Genomic DNA, 23,292 nt, shown 5'->3' with positions numbered 1-23,292 from the left:
TCTCGGCTCAAATCGTCTTCTTGGCATCTGTGTGTGGTGCTGAATGTCACCCTCACTTCAGCATTGAAGCCATGTTTAAAATCATGTCGTGCAATAGGAATTGAAACACCTTCACACCGCACTGTAATTGATTGAGTAGTAAACGGGCGCTGGGCTGCGTTATTCCGTCTGTTTTTTGAATAATTTGAGGTTTAGAAATAATCCGAATTGAGTGAACTGCACCCAGTGAAAATCTATACTCTAGAATATGTATATCTTTGTATCATTTCCTTACAGGACATTCTGTAAATAGTTACCAAATGAGTTCGAGCCATGAGCTAACTCACTGTGGATTAAGTGGGTGTCATTTATCACGGTCTTGTTAAATGTTACAACTAGTACCCAGATAACAAACTGTGGTCAATGTGACAATTTTTAATTGCACGCGCGACGGAGCAGAATTTATATCACGAGTGTTCTGTCAGCACAGCTTTAAAGGAAATGGCAACAAGTTCAATTTAACCCTGTTCCCATACTCCACATTTAGCGAGGATGTCCTTCAAGGCTATCAATGAATGCACAGCTCATCGCACAGATATACATCTTATTAATACTTCTGTTCACCTTCCGTATTCTCAGTTCTCGCTTAATAAAATGGGTAAAATTAGTCCCTCGGTCACAATACAAATCCAGTTTTACAAGTTGTAGTTCTAAACTGTACAATGCACTTTATGATAATTCTGCAACAGACCCTTTGCAACGAAGATGCGCGCGATTATTATCCCCTGTGCATTACGAGTATTAAATATATTTAACATTTCGGTTCCCCTGGCCTCTACCACGCAAATAACTCTAAACATTTGCTACCTAATAATCAGATTTAAGGTGATAAAAATGTGTGCGTGTGTGTGAAACGCAATCTGAACCATGTATTCCTCTGCCACTCGCATCGCCTGAACAAGTTGAGGAGTTTGCCCATCTCCTCTGCATCAATCCAGTCTTGGTGGGTCTGTGGGGTGGCTGCAAACTGCAGCCCTGGCTTTTCTGTGCTGTTTTAGTGTGCGGGGGGGGGGGGGCGGTGGGGGGAGAGGTCAGAGGTCAGAATCCACGTCCACCTCTTCGCCTCGCGCAGACGGGAGTGGCGGCTCAGCCAATGGGAGCCCGGCGGGACGGTGTGTGATTGACAGGTGGGCGGGAACGGCGCCCGGAGCGCCGCTGGAGTTGGACTGGGAAAAGGCTGGCGGCGGAAAGTTGCGCTTCACACTGCTCGACAGGCAGCCAAAGTTCAGCGCAGGGAAGAGGTCCGCAAAGCGGCGGCGGCGGCCCGCCACACTCAGCAATAACGAGCCGAGAGAGCAAGAAGAAACGGGTAGGGTGGGTGGGGAGGGGAGGAGGTGGGGGGGGGGGGGGAAGAGATTAAAAAAAAACAATAAAACTCGACTGTTTATTGCCCTTGGTCACTTTTCGAGTGTTTGCTGGAGTTGCCCCAGAAAATGCAACTTGGTTTTTAATGACCCAAGTTGAGCACCAGGACCCATGTGGACAAGATTATGTACGTGCCTTGAGAAGAAAGTCAAGTAAAACGTAATCCTTGACATTTCAATTTAGTGCCAAAATTAGATAAAGTCCTCTAAGTATAATCGCTGCTGAGTTGGAGGCCTCCATACCTGCAAACAACATTTTGCATTAATATTTATCCACTCGGTTATGTATGTAATGAAGTATTGAAATGCAGTCACTAACTGCCTGATACGGTTTAAAGTCATCAAAGCACCTTTCGGGGTTTCTCATCTGTCTCTGCGTGGGAACACGGTGCCTGTTTTGTTTTTTGCTTCTAATGCCTGTTTCTTTCTGCCTTTCCTCCAGACACACGCCAGTTGCGGGCACGAAAACTGAAGCCCTCTGGAGATTGCATCTCAAATTAAGAAAAAAAAAGAAGAGGGGGGGACTTTGGGGCTGAGATTTGGCTGGATTATGGCTCCCTCGCTACGAAAGCAGTTCCCCTCCAGGTATAAACACACAGCAGAGAGCCCTTGGCACGGTGCACCCCTCGGCACGGTCATGCCAAGCCGTTTGCAAGAGTTGTGATCTGCCTTTGGATTACTTTCAAAACTCAGACTTATACATTAAAAAAAACATTTCCATTGACCTCGGCTTCCACTTGCCACTGATTTTAATAGCGGTCCGGATGCTCTTCAATCTCTCGACGTTTACCTTGTCCTATTTAATATTGCCATATTTAGTTTAATTGAAAGGAAAGGGGGAGGGGGTGTGATTCTCCACCCCTTCCAAACACAACTATTAATTTCGACATATATGCTGTTTTTTTCACACGTGGTGTTAAAACCACAACTGTTTCATTTCTTGGGGGAATGAACCTATGGCGGCCACACTGTAAGAAAACGAAATGAAGGAAAAATCCAAAAATGCCGCCCGGACTAGACGGGAGAAGGAAAATAGTGAATTTTATGAACTGGCGAAATTATTGCCACTGCCATCTGCAATAACCTCCCAGCTGGACAAAGCCTCCATCATTAGACTGACAACCAGTTACTTAAAAATGAGGGTGGTTTTCCCTGAAGGTAGGTTCAATGTTTCCTAATTGTTTTATTTTGGGTCGGGAAATAAAAGACACCGTTGTATGGAGGAATGAAGATCACGGTTACACCCCGCACAGAGCACATCAGAGGTGATTAGGAGAATAAATATGGAATGCACCGATTAGGTAGGGCATTAGTAATGTGCACACTGATACTGGGTATATACAATGTGCAACGTGTCCTTTGGACAATAGTGGGCTTTCAAAGTTCTGAAATTGACAGTCCACTAAAATTGTGAGTGCTTGTTGTTTATTCGTATGATCAGATCCAAATGGGGAGGAAAATAAAAATAACGTTAAAAAAGTTTATTTATTAGTCTCAAATAGGCTTACATTAACGTCGCAGTGAAGTTACTGTGAAAATCCCCCAGCATAATATCACCGTGTGTGATCTGACCATTGCAACTTTATGGAAAATTATATATAAATTTAGGGTGAGAAAGGCATCAGTGTGAGGCCATATTTAATGATATTTGCAAACAGGCCTTTCTGTTTAAGATGGTGCATGAATCGGACAAAATATAGTGTTATTCAAACTTGTAACAATTGTATAAATATAACAATCATTCGACTTTCATGGGAATTATTTATAGTTAGTTCCACATTGTCCCAATATGACAATTTTTTTTATTTAATGAGTGTACATGGAAACTTTAGAAACCAATTTGTCAGTGCTTATTGAGATTGACTGGTTTTATGGAAGTTATAGTGACATACAGTCATTGTTCCTATTGAGATTCAGTTAGTATTACACAACGAAAGCGAACAGGTTGCTACTAAAGACAGACCGACTGTTTATGCTTAGAAAACAATGCAGTTTCTTCGCTGGCAAAACATGAATAATGTGGGCTGGGTAGATAAAGGTCATCTGCAAGGCAATAATTGTGTGAAGCACAACAGTTGTAAGAGAAATGTTAGCCTGACGGTATGTTTAATATAAGAGAGCGGGTGCTGCTGCACATGTGTGAAGCCACCTGAAAACAGCAACTAAAGTTCTTCTTGTGGTAAAGCCTTATTTTAAGGCGTTATTTATGCCGCAGGCCGATCACAGATTTGTGAGGCTAAAGCCGCACAAAAAGTATATTTGAAAGTCAAATTTCCACCGCGGCATGATTTATGGACTGGAGGCCGACGTTGTGGTTCAGCCGCGACGGTGTCTCCTCACTCTGTTTACTTCGTTATGTGAATGTGTTCGTGCCAGTTCACATTCGGGATAATCCTGTAAATCGCGAGCTTTCGAAGTGTTGACATTGAGTGCTTACTCAATTAAAATGTGAGAATGCCGCTTTCTATAGGTACGCCCTAAAGTGGGGGGTGGGAGGAAATATACTGACAAGCCGCACATTTACTTTGAATCCAGTTGCTTATTTACTTTTTGCATCTCATTTGGTTGGTTGCATTCGCCTTATTCCCATCCTCAGCATTCTGCCTTTTAAAACCAAAATGTGCACCATTCCCCCTCCTCCCCTCCTCATTCTCTGCGGTGATTTACCACCCCCAATGGACTCCTTTTCCGCGTGCTTTATAGAGAGACTTGTCAATTATGTTTCTGCATATCTGACGAGGTGTTTGATCAAATGAAACATATGGCGCTGCTTGTAAGGTGATGACTAATCTACAGGGTATCAGGGAGAGAATGGAGTGGGGGTGGGTGGGGGATCGACTCCGATCAAACCCGAGGGGGAAACTGGGCAGAAACAACTGCTGGAGAGATGCACAGCACACACACGCACATTCATGTCATATAAACTTTTTTCGCTGCACATTATCTCATCAGAATTTTGAATGGACCTACCTTGAATTAAGCTGATCTTTCTCCACATCCTGCCCATGACTAACACTACGTTCTACACTCTCTCCTTTCCTTCTCTTTGAACGGTATGCTTTGTCTGTCTAGCGCAATAAACAACACGTTTCACTGATTACATGTGGCTCTAATAAATCAAATAACATTAAGAATATGTCAGTCAAATTTGCCTTAACTTCTAATCAGCTCAAACAGTGATACAAAGGCGATTAACTGCTGTGTTTTCAAATGCCCTTTCAAAAGTAAATCTCCTCCCCCTCTCGTTTTAGTTATGAACTTGCTAAATCTGATTTAAGGAAGGAATCATTACTCGCGAAGTCGTTTTGGTGTAACATTCGACAAAGTAAGAACCGCAGTGATGATCAGGTGAAATATAAGGCGGTGTATTTCCTACCAACAACAAACCTGCACTGATAGGTGACACAGGCCAAATCCCCAAGCTGATATCTGAAAACTGCTGGGGTGAGTGTCATAATTGTGAATAAAAATCATCATAGCATTGTGAGTATATATTCCAGTCGCCCGATCAATAATTCCGGGTGAAGTTATTTTCTTGCGTTATTTCAATACATATCATTGCACTTCAGTGGGACCCCCTGTGCATTCATTCGTAGTTAACTCAGGTGAATAACTCTTGATACGCTTAATGTGTCAGAAACGTAAGAGCTCCGCAGCGGAGACCCTTAAACCCAAAACGCTGAGAGGGGCAAGTTTGAAACGAGTCCAAGCAGTTAGGGAAATACGATGTCGTCGTTTTAGAGAAATTTCGAGTTTTGCTGCACTGTAGCAGGCTTTTTTTTCCTACACATAAGTTACCAGAGAGAAAAATAAACGGAAGACCATCCAATCTCTCGGACGCAGTGAAGAACAGAATCGTTCAGTGACTATGCAATCAGAAGCCTTTGAGCTTTGGGAAGCAGTTGCCTGAAGTGTTACATCAGGCGGGGATTGTGATTGGTTTGCCCTCTCCATACTCTCAGCACCTCGGTTCCTCTGCAAACAGTTTCATTCTGAAGGCTGCTGTTGGAACTTGTGCTCACAGAGCATAGATCTAATCATGACAGAGAAAGACAGAAGGAATAGGCGTATTTAAATTTCAAAGTGTTTCCAATAAGTGTACTTTGAGATTTTTACAATATCTTGTTAACCATTTTCCTCAAACAAATTTAGTTCTAGAACCTAACTAGTAAAACGCAGGGTTGTGAAAAGTAAGGCGTGAATTATTAGAAAACAACCGTCATGATTTACACCCAGATAAAGCCACATTAGAGCAGATGAGAACATATTTGAACCAAAACATTGAAGGGAAATAAAAGGGTTTATTCGTTTGGTTAAGTTCAGTGTAAATCATTAAAGTGGGAGCAGTAACGAGTCTCCCTGCTCAGTGTAACATCACCGGGCGGATTGAGTTGAGAATGCATATTTGAAAGGGGCCAGTATCCAGTAGGACGATTTGGGTTAAAGCACGGGATTCCAGGAGAGCAGGTAATATTCAGGAAGAATTTTCGATTGGAACCAAATTCGCACAGAGGCTCGGCAAGTGGCGAGTGATGATCCATGTATCAAAATAACTGCGTATTGTGTCCAATTGCTTTTCAATAGGGCAGGAATTAAGGGTTCCCCTCCGCACAAAATGAGCGAATAGCAATTCCGCTTCATAAAACGGTGTAAGAAGGGTCAATGATTTTGAAATAATCATGTCCAATCGAGGCCGGTGACGCTGTCACTCTCTGTTCTCATCGCTGTCAACTGAAGCTTCTTGCTTGTGGATACTAGAAACATAGAAACTGGAAGCAGGAGTAGGCCATTCGGCCCTTCGATCCTGCTCTGCCATTCATTTTGATCATGGCTGATCATCAAATTCAATATCCTGATTCCTCCTTCCTTCCATATCCCTTGATCGCTTTAGCTGGGACTAAAGCTAATTTCTTCTTGAAAGCAGACAACGTTTTGACCTCAACTACATTCGGTGGTAGTAAATCGCGCACTTTCACCACCCTCTAGTTGTGGAGGTTCTAAAAAGTTTACCTCTTATCCTCAAACTATGACTCCTAGTTCTAGACCAACACTTGTGACACCACTTTCCGGGCAGACTATTACAACCCAACAAACCAGTTTGCCTGGCCGAAACTGTCCCCTTCGTTTTGCAGCGGTTAATAATCGGGAAGTACTCAGTAGTTTCTACTTGCTCAGTTGCAAGGACAGATGTTAGGAAGCTTTCAAAAATGACAACCCTCACATGAGCAACAAGTCACAAGTAAGATGTGCATTAGATTTGCGCTGCGGGTGGTTTCGGGGCATTATGGGGAGAGCGGTGTTTGCTGCAGGACCATCTCCAACTCCCCCGCCAAGGCGAATATTGCCATTTTCACCTGCCGCTAATGAGAAAGCCTCTCCCCCGTCCTGCCTGTACATTTTCTTGAATTTAACACTTGGTTCTGCTGAAACCTTAAGTCGTCAGAGAGCACTGTGTTTATCAACCCTCAAGTTAACTGATGTTTACTGCTAAATTGTGGGACATGCAGGTGCTGTCATGATTTATAAAGAATATTAATATTGAAGAGGGGGTGAAAGGCGCAGTACCCCCTTCCCTCGGCACTTGAAACCCAATATGAGGCTCGGCGCTTACAATCCTTTTGCAAAGGTTCTGCTTTACACACCTCCATCTGGCAACATTTTACGTGTCAAATTCACAGAAATACACGCTGCAAGTTCTTAGTGAGTTTTTTTTAACATGCCAGTATTCCTGGCGTTTGTTAATGTTCCAAAGGGGTAGCCGGGAGGAAACAACATCTTTGCTATTGCCGGATGGACACTGTGGCCGGGGGTCACGATTCCAGGTACCTGGAGAATCCAAGCACCTTCTGGGGTGAACCCCAATAAAAGAAAATGCAACATAAAGAGAGAAAAAGTCAATTTCTGCCTGTTTTTTATTTCAAAGCCTAAAACGTTTAGACGCCCAGAGCATCTAAACTAACAGGCTCCAAACTTACAGAACAGGCCTCAGTCGGTCAAATCCCGTCCACTTAGGCTTCAATAACGAGTTAGAACCCATCCACATACACACCACACACACGTCCACACATATGCACACACAAACACTTCCACATAAACACACACACAAATCCACACACATGCACACAAACCCACATACACACACACACGTACACACACCACATAAACATCTACACCTACACGCAAACGCACAGCCACACACATGAAGACAAACCCACACACATGCAAGCAAACCCACATGCATACATATACACACATATACAGACACATATACACATACACACAATACATAAACATACACCTATATACGTCTACATATACAAGTACACAAACATATACACACACATGTATTTACGTGTCATATAGGGAGACCTGAGATCAAGGCCCTATAAATATGCAAATCCACGAATCAGATCCGTCCCTACATCCAAAAGAACACATAGACACGCAGCGTGAGATCTTCTATTCCCTAAACAAAGGCACAGGAAAATATAATGAAAAGGTGACCACGACCACAGATGATCAATATTGAAGTAATTCAGACACACTGGTTCCAATCCAGGGCGCAAAATACTGTCCGCTATTTTGGAAACGCAATTAACGTTTCTTTTTAAAATTGCAGTGGCCAGTTTTTATGTGTCTTTTTGGTAACCGTTACTTTCTTACTGTTTAACAATTGATCTGCTAGAATTGGGTGCGGGTGGACGGAGGAGCGAGGTCTATTTTAGGGTAGAGAAGCATTTGTGTGTTTTGGAGTAAATAACTTATTGTGGGTGTGTGTGAGTTCTGCTCCGGCCTCCATGATACTGGTTTCAGATTCCAGCATCCGCAGTATTTTGCCTTTACCCATGCTACTGGTGGTTGGCTGTAGGTTGATGTTAGCTTTCTCTCGGCCAAGGGGCTCATGCCTGTAGCGGGGGCCAAAGTGGGCTTAGAAACACAGTTCACCTGCGCCAGGTTGCTGTCCGCAAATTATTGCGTTCTGCGCCTTTACTTCCCGAGTTCACACCCCCTGCCAAATCAGGTGACCTATTTTGTCTCAAAGAAGCCACGGTAACGAAACGGGGCCGACTTCCTCTGTGCAGAGATGTGAAGTCCCGAACACATGCTCGAAGAAACATGAAAACATAGAAACTAGAAGCAAAAGGAGGCCATTCGACTCTTCCAGCTTGCGCCACCATTCATTTTGATCATGGCTGATTATCGAATTTAATATCCTGATCCCCCCTTCCACCCAATATCCTTTGATCCCTTTCGCCCCAAGAGCTATATCTAATTTCTTCTCGAAATCAGAAAACGTTTTGGCCTCAACTACTTTCTGTGGTCGTGAATTCCACATATTCACCACCCTCTGGGTGAAGAAATTTCTCCTGACCTCAGTTCTAAAATGTTTCCCCCTTATCCTCAATGTATGACCCCGAGTTCTGGATTCCCCCACTATTGGGAACATTCAAGAAATTTGAGGTTTAGAATTTTATTTGTGCAGACGAGTGAAACCGCTGACACCGAAGCAACAAGCTTCAATATCGTTCACCGATACCATTTGTTACACTCATTTGATCTGTCCCCAGGTATGGGCCAAGTGGCGATCAGAGGATCTTTGAGGCTGGCTGATCTCAACCGGGCTGTTCCTGAGCTCAAACTGTATCGTGTGCATTGTTCTGCCTTTGCTGTTTTCTGTAAAAATAAGTGGACAAAAAAACTGCAATTCCTGTACCAAATTACGTATATGCTTTCTCAAATAAGATAGACAACGGTGCTTGCACCGCAGGGCTACCCGTCTCGAAATAATATGCAATTAAAGCACTGAAGAAACAAAATAGGCTTGAAGAAATGGCGTGGTCCGGCTCCGTTAATCAGGTTAGATACTTATCGGCGATGTCTGGACTGTTCAGCTCCCTTCAAGTGGCGAGCAACAGTAACAATGAATTGAATTTTCTCCCGCAAATGAACTCCCAACAATCCAGGGACTGGGGAGTTAGATATAAAGAGCAAGGAGAAGGTGGGGACTGCTTTAGAGAACATGATCCTAGCGGGTCTCTTATGTCCAATATTAATCACTACCAGACTAACCTGAAACAGAATACAATGAATACACGCATGCACACTTCCCAAATCAATTACCAACACATATACTTTGAAAACCAGTTGTCTTTTATTAATTGTCTCATTCCGAATTCTGAAAAGCAACCACAGGAAGTGTAATTGAATGGAATCTCATTCTCGATTGTCAGAATCCACATTCTGTGCACATTTCTTAGGGTTGTGGATGGTTACTGAATTTTTAATCCTGCTTTAAATAACACTATATATGTATATGTGTGAGTGTGTATATTATGTAAGAAGTCTGAGACTTCTTACTGTGTTTATCCCAGTCCAACGCCGGCATCTCCACATCATGTGTATATTATACCACATATATATAAATAGTGTGGAGTTAGAGATTCATTCTGGGAAACTTGGATCGATTGCTTCCTGTCTTTTTTGTGGATAGCAGAAAGCCCAGCTGCAGAGCGAACCGAGCTCAGGGCTGATTAGGAACCATCGCTTTACTCGCCAAGAACTGCCTTAAATGGCTCCTTAGGGATTTGGTCAATTTTACTGGATCTACTTCGCTTCATTTGGTTACTAATTGGTTTCTTGTTTTATAAATCGAAATCTCATTTTCAGGAAATTACAAAACACAGGCGTCCAGTCCATTGAGGTAATCCGGGTCAGGGGGACATTTACATGGAAATAGTCCCATCATCGCCTCAATCCCGCCGTCGACTTATTTCTCAGAAACTTTATTTTTTTCTCCCTCTATCTCCCCAACCCCCGCCCCCGTCCCCAACGTCTCCTCCCCCGCTTGTGTGTGTGTATGTGTGTGTATATGTGTATCTGTTGAGACTTCCCTTGAAACCCGAACCACTTTAGCCATCAGTTAGTTCCCTATGGCTTAATGTCACTTTCCCCTGAACAATAACGTTAAAACATTCCTCCTTTTTTTATATATTAAATCAAGTCTTTTAGCACGGAAAGGCTAATTTGAAGGAGGTGGAGGAATCCTTCCAAAGGAGATTATCAATATGTGTCTCTGCGTGGCTGCTAGCCTCTTCTGGCTGGGAAAATCTTTCGCTCCCGAAAGCTTCGGCTATATATTTCAACTCACAAAAGCAGCTTGTTTCATCTCAGGCCTCTTCAACTTACAAGAGTTTCTTCATTCAGCAACAGCAGCCCCCCCCACCCCCACACACACACACATCCACCACCAACCAAACCCGTGTTTCCATTCTAACTCTTCACACACACAAAAAAAGGCAGATTTCTCAGTCTTGATGGCGATGCCGCTGTCACGGCGGTAGGTCAAGTGCAGAAATCACATTTTTAGTCCCGCGTCTCAAGGCTAATTCCTCCAGCGATTTCAATGGATTTCGTTCTGTTTAGGAAATGATTTACATTGGATTACTTGTTCGTAACAATCCTTCGAGCGGCCGTTTCAATGTCCTCGGACAAGGGAGCTTATTACACACACACACACACACACACATGCTTATCACACGGCGTTTGCTTTCTGCCGCTGCAATGTCAGAAGAGAAAATAACCCGGGTCCATGTGGCTGGAGGCGCCCTTTCTGGGCAGTGAGTCTCCACTGCCAAACCAGTAACAACATCCAGAAACGTGAGGTACACTTTTTAAAGATGATTTGGACCAGAACCGGACTCACCACCTTCAATAACCCGGGACTGTGTTTTTTTATTTACGGTTACAATTGAGGACATATATATTAAACAAAAGAGGTTTCACGCGAATGATTGTATTTAAACACTAGGTTTTGAGAATGTGTTTTGCGCGCATGGATTACATTATCGGTCACCTCCTCATCTGTAAGCAATATGTTAAAGCGCACCCGTAATTTGATCCCAAATCAGGCTGGCTGCTGTACCTTTGAAAACCTGGTGCACTTTCTCAGGTACGGATGGGTGATTGGGGGGGGGGGACTTTCCAAATATAATTTATTTGAAAATGTCAGTGTTGCTTGGGGTGCGCGTGTAAGCTTAAATGCAGTTGTTTTCGACGAATTCCCACTTTCCTCCTCGGAACACTGGACGGAAACAAGCGGCGAGGTCTCACACACACACATGAGTGCAACGGCCCTTGGTTTTCTCACACTGGAGTGTGAGTTGTTGAGGGGCCGCTTGTGTACTCTCTGCCACTCAATCCCGTCCTCATTCCGAACAAGCACAACGGGAGCTGTTAAAATCAGAATATACTGAATAGACAAAATAATGCAGCTGGAACGGGCACGATGCTAATAAGAATGGTGGCATTTTTGTCTGGGGCGGGAATGGGAGTGTGTGTGTTTTTTTTGCAGACTGTAATGCAGTTTCGTGGTCAGGTTAATAGCACCAGTATTTGCTGGAATCTCTTTCTGTCCAATTTGCGTTCCACCAGCCGAGTAATCTCGGTAGGAAAGGCTGAATCTTGTCTTCCAACCACCGACTGTTAAGCTTCACACTGCAAACACAATCTCTCTTGTAATTCAATAACTTCCAGGTCTGCATTTAGCTTCTACACCGAATAATCTTCAAACTATCCAACCACAGCCAGCGGATGGGCACTGCCGCCGAGATTTTCTTGCAAAAGAGTACAGAGGAGCGATAAACAGGCAGCAGGGTAAGAAGGTCATGGACGTTTGAAAAAAAGAGGTGTTGAGGCAGCGGACTGGGGACTTGAGCCACTTTTACAAGGGGGACGCGTGATAACAGGGAGGGAAAGTATATTTGTTACAGCAGGGAAATCCACCCATTGCTCCACGCTTTGTTACTGGTAAAAGTGATGGACATTATCGGTCAGGTTTCAGTGGAAAGGAGTTGAGGATAATCATAGCAGCGTAGTAGAATAATCTCTGGAACAATCTTGTTAAATGCCGAAGGAATCTGCAACAAAAGAAAACCCCGGCAAGAGTTTGGGGAGATGAAGCAGTTGTTTGGTTCGTTACTTTCTCTTCATGTTGCCAGCGGTGGCAGGCGAGTGTTATGTACTTGTTGTTGTGAGACTTTTTACTCGGCGTGTGATGTGTCAGAAGGCATATCTCTGACCCGAGGGTGCAAAACAAATTCACAAAACGAAAACTTTTTCAGAATAAATGGAGTAATTATGATGGTCCCAGGAGGGCCTTTGTGGCGCAGTGGAAAACGTCCCCGCCTCCAAGGCAAGAAAGTCAAGTCCCACTACAGGACTGGGCGGCGATGGAAGGTACGTGCAGTAGGAGGCTCACCAGCAGCTTGGTTCCCAGCTTGTGGATCCTTCCACTTGGCCAAGAGCGGCAGAGCTTCCTGCTCAGTCACACGGCAAACCACTGCAGGATCCTGTCAGGCACATCCACACTTATGGATACCCCTGCTCGCCAAAACCTTCTGGTACCCGAAGGAGAAAATGAGCAAAATAAACCGTTCCCCGTTTAACTCCAACCCACTACATATCAGATCAAACTTTTCCATTCTACATTTTTTTTTTGTATAATAGGTTGAATTTTCTTGACCGCGCCGATTTGGATTAAAATGAACCCAGGGCGGTAGAGAAATGTCTGCACTTTGTTCATACGCTTGTAGCTCGGTCTGATAAAACCGCGGCTGTGTTAATATAAACCGGGTTTGAAGTGACATCAATTCATTCACCGCGCTTCATTGGAATTACTCCACTTACACAATGCCGAAGTGTCTTCCGTGGACTCCCTCCTAATTATTGTTTTTCTTTGTGGGGGAGTGGGAGAAAATAAGGATTCCAAATGATTTTTTTTAGCTAACTATGGACGCGCTCCTATCACACCCTGGTCTATTTCAATGTATGAAAGCGCCCAGAAAGTGAGTGTACGAAAAAGCTAACACCTGTTCATGCACTGGACACTTGCAACCCACCCCTGCTCTCCCCCATCTCCCCCACCCCCCCACACCACTACTTGCACACCATTCCTACATGGAGTGAATTCAGCTCTCCTCGCCAGCCTCGTGTGGCCGCCTGATTTAATCTGAGTGTCTTTTAAAAGGCGGTAGGGTCTGTCAAAGTGACTCCCCTCTCCTCGTCTCTCCAGTGCTCTGTTATACTACAGTGTGGACAAGGCAGCTCACAGAGAAATTGAGGGGCACAGCCCAAAGTGCGCGTTAAATAAGAAATCCCAAGCTTTTGTTAGAATATGTGTCGATAAGCGATGGTGGTTATGTATTTTGAGAGATCTGATCCTTTTGAAGGGGAGCATTTGTCCCCTGTCCTCCGACGTGTCTCATTGCTCAGGCAGCTTCAGATTCGACCTCGCTAACCCACATCAAACATGAATGAAATATAATAAAATGAATCGCTGTCAATACAAATACAGCAAATATTTATTCAAATACCACTGAGCTCTAGACATACATTTCAGATGTCCACTAATCCCTATTTTATATAGTTATGTTAAATATTAAAAACATTTATGGTTAGCCTTGTATTATTTCGAACGCTAACGCCACATCACAGAATTATTACGCATCACTGCTTCGGTCTAGTTATATATTTAGTTCAACAATTTGTACAATCATTTTTCCACATTCATTCAATTCAAACTAACCGATTACTGCGAAATATGCATTAAAACATTCCGTCTCATTTCGCCCCCCCCGCCCCGCGCCGAATCACCATCATAAAAATGTCCTATAAACCTGGAATAAAATGGAAATAATTACAGAAAGATCTAATCTTCGGTAACATTTTCGTTCGTTGTTCAATGTAGGGTTTTCACCCCTTCCTGACTCGTTGTTATAAACCCGGTATTATTCAGTCCCTGTGCCGTTTCTCACTGTGTTTCTTTTTTTGCACATTCTAGGATTGGGAGAAGCCTGGGGCCAAACCAGTCGCACTGGTCACATGGACAATGTCAGCCGAGAATTGGGATCTCACCTTTTACAGGTAAATCGAGGGAACATTAATTTGCACTTCCATCGCATCGCATCTGCGGGTAACTTTTTGTGTGTTTTTAAATTCTTGACAGCAAAAACAAATATCGTCAGGATAAGGACCGAAGGTGGGAATCCTTATGCACCTATAAACCAGAGCCACACCTCAATGTATGCAAAAGCCTCGAGTTAGCGGCAGTATTGTGTATACATGTCTCAGCTCAGTTACACTTTTTGTCAATTTCTTGTTTGAAAGCAGGTCCTTTGGTCCCTGCATCGCGTACTGTTTCCAACCAGTCCCCGGGGGCGGGTACACACTCTTGAGGTCACTTGACATTGTCTTAAGACAAGTTAGCTTATTACTACTCTTTACGATCTAAAAGTAAATCTCAAGGCGGGGGTGGGGGGAGGGGAAGCGGGAGATACCGCGATCATCAATTATTATTAATAATTGGAATATGTTTTATGCAAATTTGATTTTAAGATAACATTATTGATTCAGATTGATCAATTATGTTTCCGTCTGGCCTCACTTACGTGAAGAATACTAAATATAAGACTCAAAGGCCTACTTAAAATAAACACCAATTTCTATTCACAGTTGCCGAAAATCCGTAACAATTTCATTTAAAAAAAATCCAACTCGTCAATTTATTTTCTGCTTGGATTCCCACTTGCAACAAGGTGCTAAAGCCACTGCCACGTACACAGGTGTTAGAAAGGCGCGTGTGGCTCCTTGGGATAGTGAACCGGAAGAGCACATGGAGTATAAGAATTGTTGCCTTCCACTACTGTGTAGCCCAATGGCGTCTGGAATTACACAAACCCGTTGAAAATTACAACATTTCGACACAGTAACACATTTAAAAACAAGTCAAAGCCAGATCTCTATCAGCTACCCTCTACTTCATGTATTTTTTTTTGTGTACAATATATAGCGTTGTATATTTATTATGTGAATGGGAAACTTATAGTTTGTTTTATATTGTGAAGAAAGTAAACAGATTAGAACACAAATGATACAGATTACAAGATGGGCTTTTTCACTGTTTTCTGTTTTGAGGTTAAAAAAGATCTGGCGTCGAGTTCCAAAGAACCTTCCTAAACATTTCCCCAGCAAGGTTCACCAGCGTTCAAACCTTACGGCTTGGTTAAAACACTTCTCTTAACCTCCCACCCTCCCATCTCCCCATCTCCCATTACAAATTGGGGGGGGGGGGGGGGGGCGCTATCCCGGAGAACCTCCTGCCGCCGACTCGGTAAAACAGAGGCAAAGAATGAAGACAAATTTCAATAACCTTTTGTACGAATCAATCCACTTCGAGTATTGTCAAATTATTCGATGAAGCCGACGCGCGTTCAGCCTGTGACGCCTTTTTGTTGTTGTTTCTGGACATCGCAGACCTTGGATGGTTTTATCTTCGTGGTGGCCCCCGATGGGAAAATTATGTACATCTCTGAAACCGCATCGGTGCATTTGGGACTGTCACAGGTAGGACACCGAGTCTCTCCTGCCCTTTCTCCATGTATATGCAGGTAGCTAGAATTTCTAAAGTATACAGCCATTTGTCATTACTCAGTTCGATCTGCAAATTAAGTAGGCATTTTCAAAGAATATTTGCGTTTAGGTATTTAGTATGTATGTCCAAACACGATGAAGATCTACATTGACTGATACATTCGTTCACTGTCTCCTGCAATCATGATTGACCTCTCAGAAGAAACATATTCATCGTACTCCTATTGTGTGCTCAGATTAGTCAAAATCATTTCATAAGATTGCATACTGCTTGAATTTGATACAGTGAGGGTAGACCCCCGATCGTTGTCATTTGCTGTGCTTTCAAATACCCTCAATTTCGATGCTTCTTTTGCTTTTAGTCACAATCAGAACTAGTAGCTTATCAAATAATAATGAAACGTGAGACAAGACTGAGAAAAAAACCCTCATTAAAAATATACCCAGAGTCTAAAGCGTCACTGTGAAGTGAACACAATTCACTGTCACATTTTGCTTGCCTTTATTGTCGTTTTTAATGGAGAGGGATCGGGAGCGGGGGCAAATCTAAGCAAATCTGAGATAACATTAGGACTCCAGATTGTGCACATGGTTATGCACGTTAATATACACCAGACTATCTACTGCCGGGCGATTCTGTGATGAGCTGTGTTTTCTAAAATTGTTATGTTTAAAGTCTGCTGCAGAAATGTTGACTTTAATCTTATACATTACTTTGGTAAGTTGCAAAGCACAGTATATTATTCCAGCATAATTATACACCAGTCTGTTCTCACAAATGAATTCCAGTTTCAGTCTTTTAAGATTCGGTGCTATTTAATTATTGTAGAGCAACAAATACATTACTAAACAAATGAATTTCCTGTATAGTATAATATGCAGGGGATACAAACAAAATATTTATGGATCATAGAATAAATGGTCAGTTGTTTCACACTTTAGTGTTCACTTTATAATGATCTTTTTGCAGTGATGTAACTGGAGCAGTAACACGACTCCCTATTATTTTTAAATGGTCGACGTCAAAATAAAATAGCTAGCTGTAGATTAGGAAAAATAGGCACATATTTTTTGCTGTGCAATTATAATTTTTATTTACTGTTGGAGTCTTACTTTAAAAAAAGACTATCACAGCTTTAAGAAGACTGGAACTATCAGGCAGTAGTCCCTCATCAATTGTGCCCAATTCATTGTTCAGATAATGTTGCTGAAAATCAGTAACAAGGCAACAAATTTGTTAATGTGGCAAGTATGTAATATATTGTTGATGAATACCAGAGACTCATAGAATTTTGTAATGCTCGGTGCCTGGAAGAAGAATTATCACTATACATAGAAAATGCCTTTAATATGTGAATCACACAGCATGTGCATTAAAAAAGCACCAGCAATTTTTGCCTGCATTGTAACAAATGTACGAAATATGCAAATTTCATGTGAGACTGTGAGGGGAGTGTAACAGTGCACAAACAGAAACAGATTTTCCTTTGTTTAATTTTTTGCTTACATTTTTGAAGTTCTCTGCTGATTTATTTCTTTCATTTTTTGGCTTTTAAAAACTTGGCAAAACAGTGTTGAATAAAATGTAGATCTTTATCTTTCGAAGGCCCCAATAAATTAATATTCATGGTATGCAAACAGTCATAAAAATACAAAACAAGCACATTTGAAATGATTTCTTTAAATGTATTCAAAGTTGCCAGATGCAGTATAGAAGGAAATGGTTTCCTTTTTGGTAGATATCTCAAAATGATGATGCGTGAATGAGTACCTGTGTGATACATCTATTTCATTACAGAACTGTTTTCAAGGAAAGTTTAAAAGTGTTCATGATGTTAACAGGTAGAGCTGACTGGGAACAGTATTTATGAGTACATCCATCCAGCTGACCATGACGAAATGACTGCAGTTCTAACAGCTCATCAGCCCTACCACTCTCACTTTGTTCAAGGTACACTGAATTTGTTCTCATCCATTCTCACTTGTACTTATGTTTTTCATTATTGAGGGCATGTATTTCCCCCTATTACCAACCTGTTTTTCCCTGCCCAAGCCTCACCACCCTGCTACATCAATACCAATGTAAACCCTTGTGGTGTGTTTTAACAGAGTATGAAATTGAACGGTCTTTTTTCGTGAGGATGAAATGTGTCTTGGCAAAGAGGAACGCAGGTTTAACCTGTGGTGGTTACAAGGTGAGTTCTACTCATTTGATGCGCAATCAAATCAGGTCTGTTCCTGTTTTCTTTTGCCTGTTTTATGTAGGTAGCAATTTCAAACAATTTAAAAAAATGCACTTGAACATTATTTTGAAAATTATGTTTTATTTTGTGTCCAATATTGTAATACCGTTAACATTTGTGGGTGCATATGGGAAATTAATTTACATCACTCCTTAGGGAAAGATTATTTTGGTTAAACTTGTATCCATTAATTTAACATCAACCACATTTTTAAAACACTTTTTTCTTTGATGCCAAAAGGCCCATGTGATTGAAGGTTATGTTTACATATAATGGAATGTATATCTAAGCAAACAATTATAGTGATGTGGCTGGGTTTTCTCTATTTGGGGAAGTCTTTTCTATAATTGTGTTTGGAATGTGGGTGATGCTAGAATGCAGCATTTATTACCAATTATGAATTCCAATAGAATCCTTACAGAGCCGAAGGAGGCCATTTAGTCCATCAAGTCGACATTGACTCTCTGAAAAAGTATCTTACGCAGGTCCACCAACCTGCCCTATCCCCATAACCATGGCTAATCTGCCTATACTACACATCTTTGGACACTAAGGAGCAATTTAGCACAGCCAATTCACATCTTTGGAGTTGCCCAAGGCCATTGAGTGAACCAGCACAGTGTGATACTTGAGTCACATATAGGCCAAACCAAATGGAATGAGCAGGTTCCTTTCCTTGAAGGATATTCATGAACCAGTTGGGATTTTAGTGACAACGTGGTAGCTTTTATGGTGATTTTCTTTTTTCTAGTGCTGCCACATTTATCGAACAACTTATCATAGTGGGATTTGAATTCACAGTCTCCATGTTGCCAGTCCATAACTGCAATGCTACCATACACCATGCATTCAGTCACTTCGAGTTACACATTGGAGGATTTCACATAAATTGATATCTTCCACACTGTCAAAGTCAAAAAAAGAAATTTATAGAAAAGTAATCTGGTATACTGTGTATCTAAAGGAGCTCACAACAAAGATGATTGTGGATTAGTCAGCAGCCTCGCTAATAAGATGTAGCTTCATAGCAGTGAAATCATATGCTTTATAGCTTCTTGTTGTACATGTGAATCTCAGTGGAGTCCAGAGCTCTAATCCACTAAGCAATATTTCTGGTGGTTTTGTCAAATCTTAGTCAGATTGACAGGTATTGGTGTCTCACTGGGAACAGAAATGACACAATGTTTATTTTCTTGATGAAAGTATATCTCATGTCTCTGAACTGCATACATGTTAGAAGCCGCAGAGAAGCTTAAAGAGTAGCAGTCCTGACTGGAAGAAGATGGCATAGATTGATAGTTGTGAAAGAATTGGAGGAGGGGTTAATCAAGGGAGCAACGATATACCACAGAATTTCTTTCTGCTATATAAGGTCACTGGCTTGATTATCTGAGGATGTCAGAATCTATTGCAAATTCAAAACTTAACTGGTTCATGAAACTCGAAGAACAGTCAACAATTAACATAACTCCTATATTTAACCAGTCATAGTTGCAAGCTGTGCCCAGCATACCTTCTAATTTTATCTTTTACTCTCGATCTATACTTTTAAAACTCTAACTCTTATAAACAGCTTTAATTCACATGCTGTACTCTCTCTTTTCCTTCCCTATGAATGGTATGCTTTGTCTGTATAGCATGCAAGAAGCAATACTTTACACTGTATACTAATACATATGACAATAATAAATCAAATCAAATCAAATTGTGTTGCAACTAAGGAGGCAGACATGAGACTTTGACTTCCGCAAAATGTAGCTCACAGACTAAAGTCATTAATTTACCAAGTGATCAGCCAAGAATTCAATGGTGGGATGATTTGTCTTTTACCATTGCATTGGCAAACCACACTGTAAAAATACAATGCATCTGTCTCTTGTAGGTTATCCACTGCAGTGGCTACCTAAAGATTCGCCAGTACAGCCTTGACATGTCTCCTTTCGATGGTTGTTACCAGAATGTTGGATTGGTGGCAGTTGGCCATTCGCTGCCCCCGAGTGCTGTGACAGAAATCAAACTGCACAGCAATATGTTTATGTTCCGAGCTAGCCTTGACATGAAACTTATATTTCTTGACTCCAGGTAAGATCATGATATTGTCAAGTAACCTTTGAGTTTAGATCAGTGATGGGCAATCTAGGCTAGTGAGTGGCCCTTCTACATCTCAGTGAGCCTCAAGATTGAAATCGGGCATGTTCACTAACTATGATCCTTAAATAAGACTGAATACTTTAGTACACATGTTTCATAACAAGTAATAGAAAATGCTGACTTATTCATATATTAGAACTGTCATCACCTACAAGTGGTGAAAACAAAATAAATATTTATGCTTGATTGGATGCAGAGGGAGGAAGCACGCAACACTCACAATCAGTCTTGTGTGTATTGAGAATGCACATCTATTTTCCTGTCCTTGCTTTGCATATCTATCACTTCAGTCATACCGGCAGGGAAAAAAGCTATGTGAATGGAAACCCAGTGGAGTGTTGCAATCCTGCATGTGGGCTGCATGTGGCCCCCAGGCTGCAGGTTGCCCATCACTGGGTTGGATGAAGGTCAACAATAAATTTTCATTCACTTTGATACGTTGCAAATGCAAAGTTGCTTGAAATGATTTTGCGGTTGTGGTACCAAGTGCACAGTGATCCATTGGTTATGTAGAAGCTTCCACATACATTCAAGTCGTTGCAGTAACAAATTGAAAATAAGCGTCTCTTCTGAGCACTTGCGAATGGCATCTGATATACATCTCATCGCAGGTTAATGTTAGTGCAAGTTACCAAAAAATACTTAGGAATATCCAACAGCTTAAACCTCCATTCTTGAGAAAATATCCTTCTTGGAATTAGATGATATTTATACTGGAGCAACCATTTTACCATAGGTCTGTTAGTATTAAGAATTAAAAATGAGTTTTTGTAATATATCTATGTCTTTTGTTGAGTAGACCAACAATGGATCCAATCGTTAAACATTATATTGAACTGATGAATTCAAGGTGAAGTGTATTTTATCTTCATTGCTGATGGAGCTAAGTTTGTAGTGCAGTCAAATAAAGTATACAAGGGGATAAGCGTTTAACAATTAAAAAAATTAATTTCTGGGATGTGAGCATCACTGGCAAGGTGATTATTTGCTGTCCATTTCTAATTGCCCTTGAGTAGGTGTGCTGCCTTCTTGAACCATTGCAGCCCACCTTGATGGAATATGCTTATTTATATCGGCTTTTGCATTTTTTTTTTGTTTTCTGCTTGCAGGGTAGCTGAACTGACAGGCTACGAACCTCAGGATTTAATAGAAAAAACTCTTTATCATCATGTGCATGGGTGTGATACATTTCACTTGCGCTGTGCCCATCATTTGTGTGAGTATTTTTTCATTTCTGAGAGGATTAATTCATTACTGATTAATTTGTGAGCACAAGGACTGCCTTGTTAAGTCATAGTTGTGGAACTTCACTTCTTTTCCTTTTAGCATAGCAATTGGTTACCTGAGGTTATAGCAATTCTGCGTATTGCAAAGGCAAAAATATGTTCCACTAATGTGCTGGCAATGATGAGTGCCAAAATCGGCCAGTCTTTTGGAAGCTGAAAGAAAATGAGCCTCAGGGCAGAATAAACAAATTGGACCTGAATAGTCTGGCCAGGATACCAAAGTATTTTGCTTCATGAATCAAAATATGATCTTGATCTTTCAAGAGTAAAGCTTGGAAGAATTATAAATCAATTACAGGCCACGTTTGCAATCTTCAGTGCTACATTTTAGCAATAGAACAGGAGGTGTGCTGTGTTCCAATATTGCAAGCTGTTTATTTTTGCAAAGAGTGAATTGAGAATAAAGAGTAATTACCTGGCTGAAGTATTGATTAACTTTCCTTTCTGTGCACAGTGCTGGTCAAAGGACAGGTAACAACAAAATATTACCGCTTTCTTGCAAAGCACGGAGGTTGGGTGTGGGTTCAGAGCTACGCAACAATAGTCCACAATAGCAGGTCCTCCCGGCCCCACTGCATCGTTAGTGTCAACTATGTCCTCACGTAAGTAACCTTTTACCTCTTCATTATTTGTTTGAACGCAATAATGCAAGTGCTGCATCACCAGAACAAAATGTACTTTGCACAGGGCCTAAACTGGACAAATGTGATAGGATGTTGGCAGGATGATTGTGCAGAGTTAAGCTACATTCCCTAAGCAAACACAAAATATGATGGAATATATGTTGGGCAGGCTGGAGCTATTAATATCCTGGATGTATTGCTGAAAAAGGAAATATGCTGTCGAAGCTTTTCATCTTGCAGTACAAGGGCAAATTCACAAGAATACCAGTTGTAAAAGGAACAACGATTTATATTGTATGAAAAGAGAATGTTAACTCAATGGCATGTGGACTCTGATTGGTAGAGGCATTGCCATGGAGAGTGCATCAGGGAACAATTAACTGCCAATCTTTATTTAAGTTCAAACCTGGTTGGTTGGCTCTGATTGGTCAAAACATTGGAAGAAGTCTCACAACACAGGTTAAAGTCCAACAGGATGGACTTTAATCTAGTGTTGTGAGACTTCATGTTGTGTTTACCCCAGTCCAACATCAGCATCTCCACATCATGGTCAAAACATTGTCATTGGGAATGATCCAGGGAATGGCTTTTGCCCAAGCTATTGTTCAGTTGTAAAATGTGCAATGTGTGCAATGCCTTTAAAGGATAGAGCCCTGTATGTGAATATATGTTGCTTCTAGCACATGTATGTTGACACATTGTCAGCCCAACTGATAATCTTAAAATGCTTGTCAGTTTAATTCTTAGCCCAATTTCTTTTAACAAATGCTGTCCAATTGTGGAATCACATTTGATGTTGTACAATATATTTTGAGCTTTGCAGATAAAGGCAGGTTGCGATTGGTCAGTTGGTAACAGGATGTGTTTTTTGATATGAATGGCATATGGCCTACATATCTGATATTGCATTGAAATTCATATGCCATGTTATTCTTTGAGTGATAGGCAGAAATCCTTTTTGACTTGATGGTAGCATCCTGTCAGTGACAAATACCACTTGTGTGGTTGCTGCATCTTGGCGGCATGAAAAAGCTAGCTTCACCTGTTGCTCAAATCTTTGAGCCACCTTATCTTTCCATGGTAATTTGAGGTAGACTGCCCATTTTTCAGGACTGAAAGTGACAGATTTAGGCTTGTTCATAGTTTGTGCAATATACAG

The 23,292-nt window shown here is 41.6% G+C and overlaps 1 protein-coding gene across 1 annotated transcript in view; it reads left to right on the top strand.

Annotated features, from left to right (window-relative positions):
- The first annotated feature begins 1,851 nt into the window (after positions 1-1,851).
- Positions 1,852-23,292, top strand: part of sim1a (SIM bHLH transcription factor 1a) — an 83,600-nt gene continuing 62,159 nt past the window's right edge. The window contains exons 1-8 of the mRNA XM_080192819.1: positions 1,852-2,561; positions 14,242-14,324; positions 15,714-15,803; positions 17,673-17,781; positions 17,940-18,025; positions 19,956-20,155; positions 21,334-21,440; positions 21,965-22,112. Coding sequence (XP_080048945.1) covers positions 2,387-2,561; positions 14,242-14,324; positions 15,714-15,803; positions 17,673-17,781; positions 17,940-18,025; positions 19,956-20,155; positions 21,334-21,440; positions 21,965-22,112 — 998 coding nt within the window. The 5' untranslated portion in view covers positions 1,852-2,386. The remainder of the gene's footprint in view (positions 2,562-14,241; positions 14,325-15,713; positions 15,804-17,672; positions 17,782-17,939; positions 18,026-19,955; positions 20,156-21,333; positions 21,441-21,964; positions 22,113-23,292) is intronic.

The sequence above is a fragment of the Carcharhinus amblyrhynchos genome, chromosome 7, assembly GCF_965287045.1.
Source record: "Carcharhinus amblyrhynchos chromosome 7, sCarAmb.v2.hapA, whole genome shotgun sequence".
NCBI lineage: Eukaryota > Metazoa > Chordata > Chondrichthyes > Carcharhiniformes > Carcharhinidae > Carcharhinus > Carcharhinus amblyrhynchos.
This window is presented reverse-complemented; position numbering and strand designations above follow the sequence as displayed.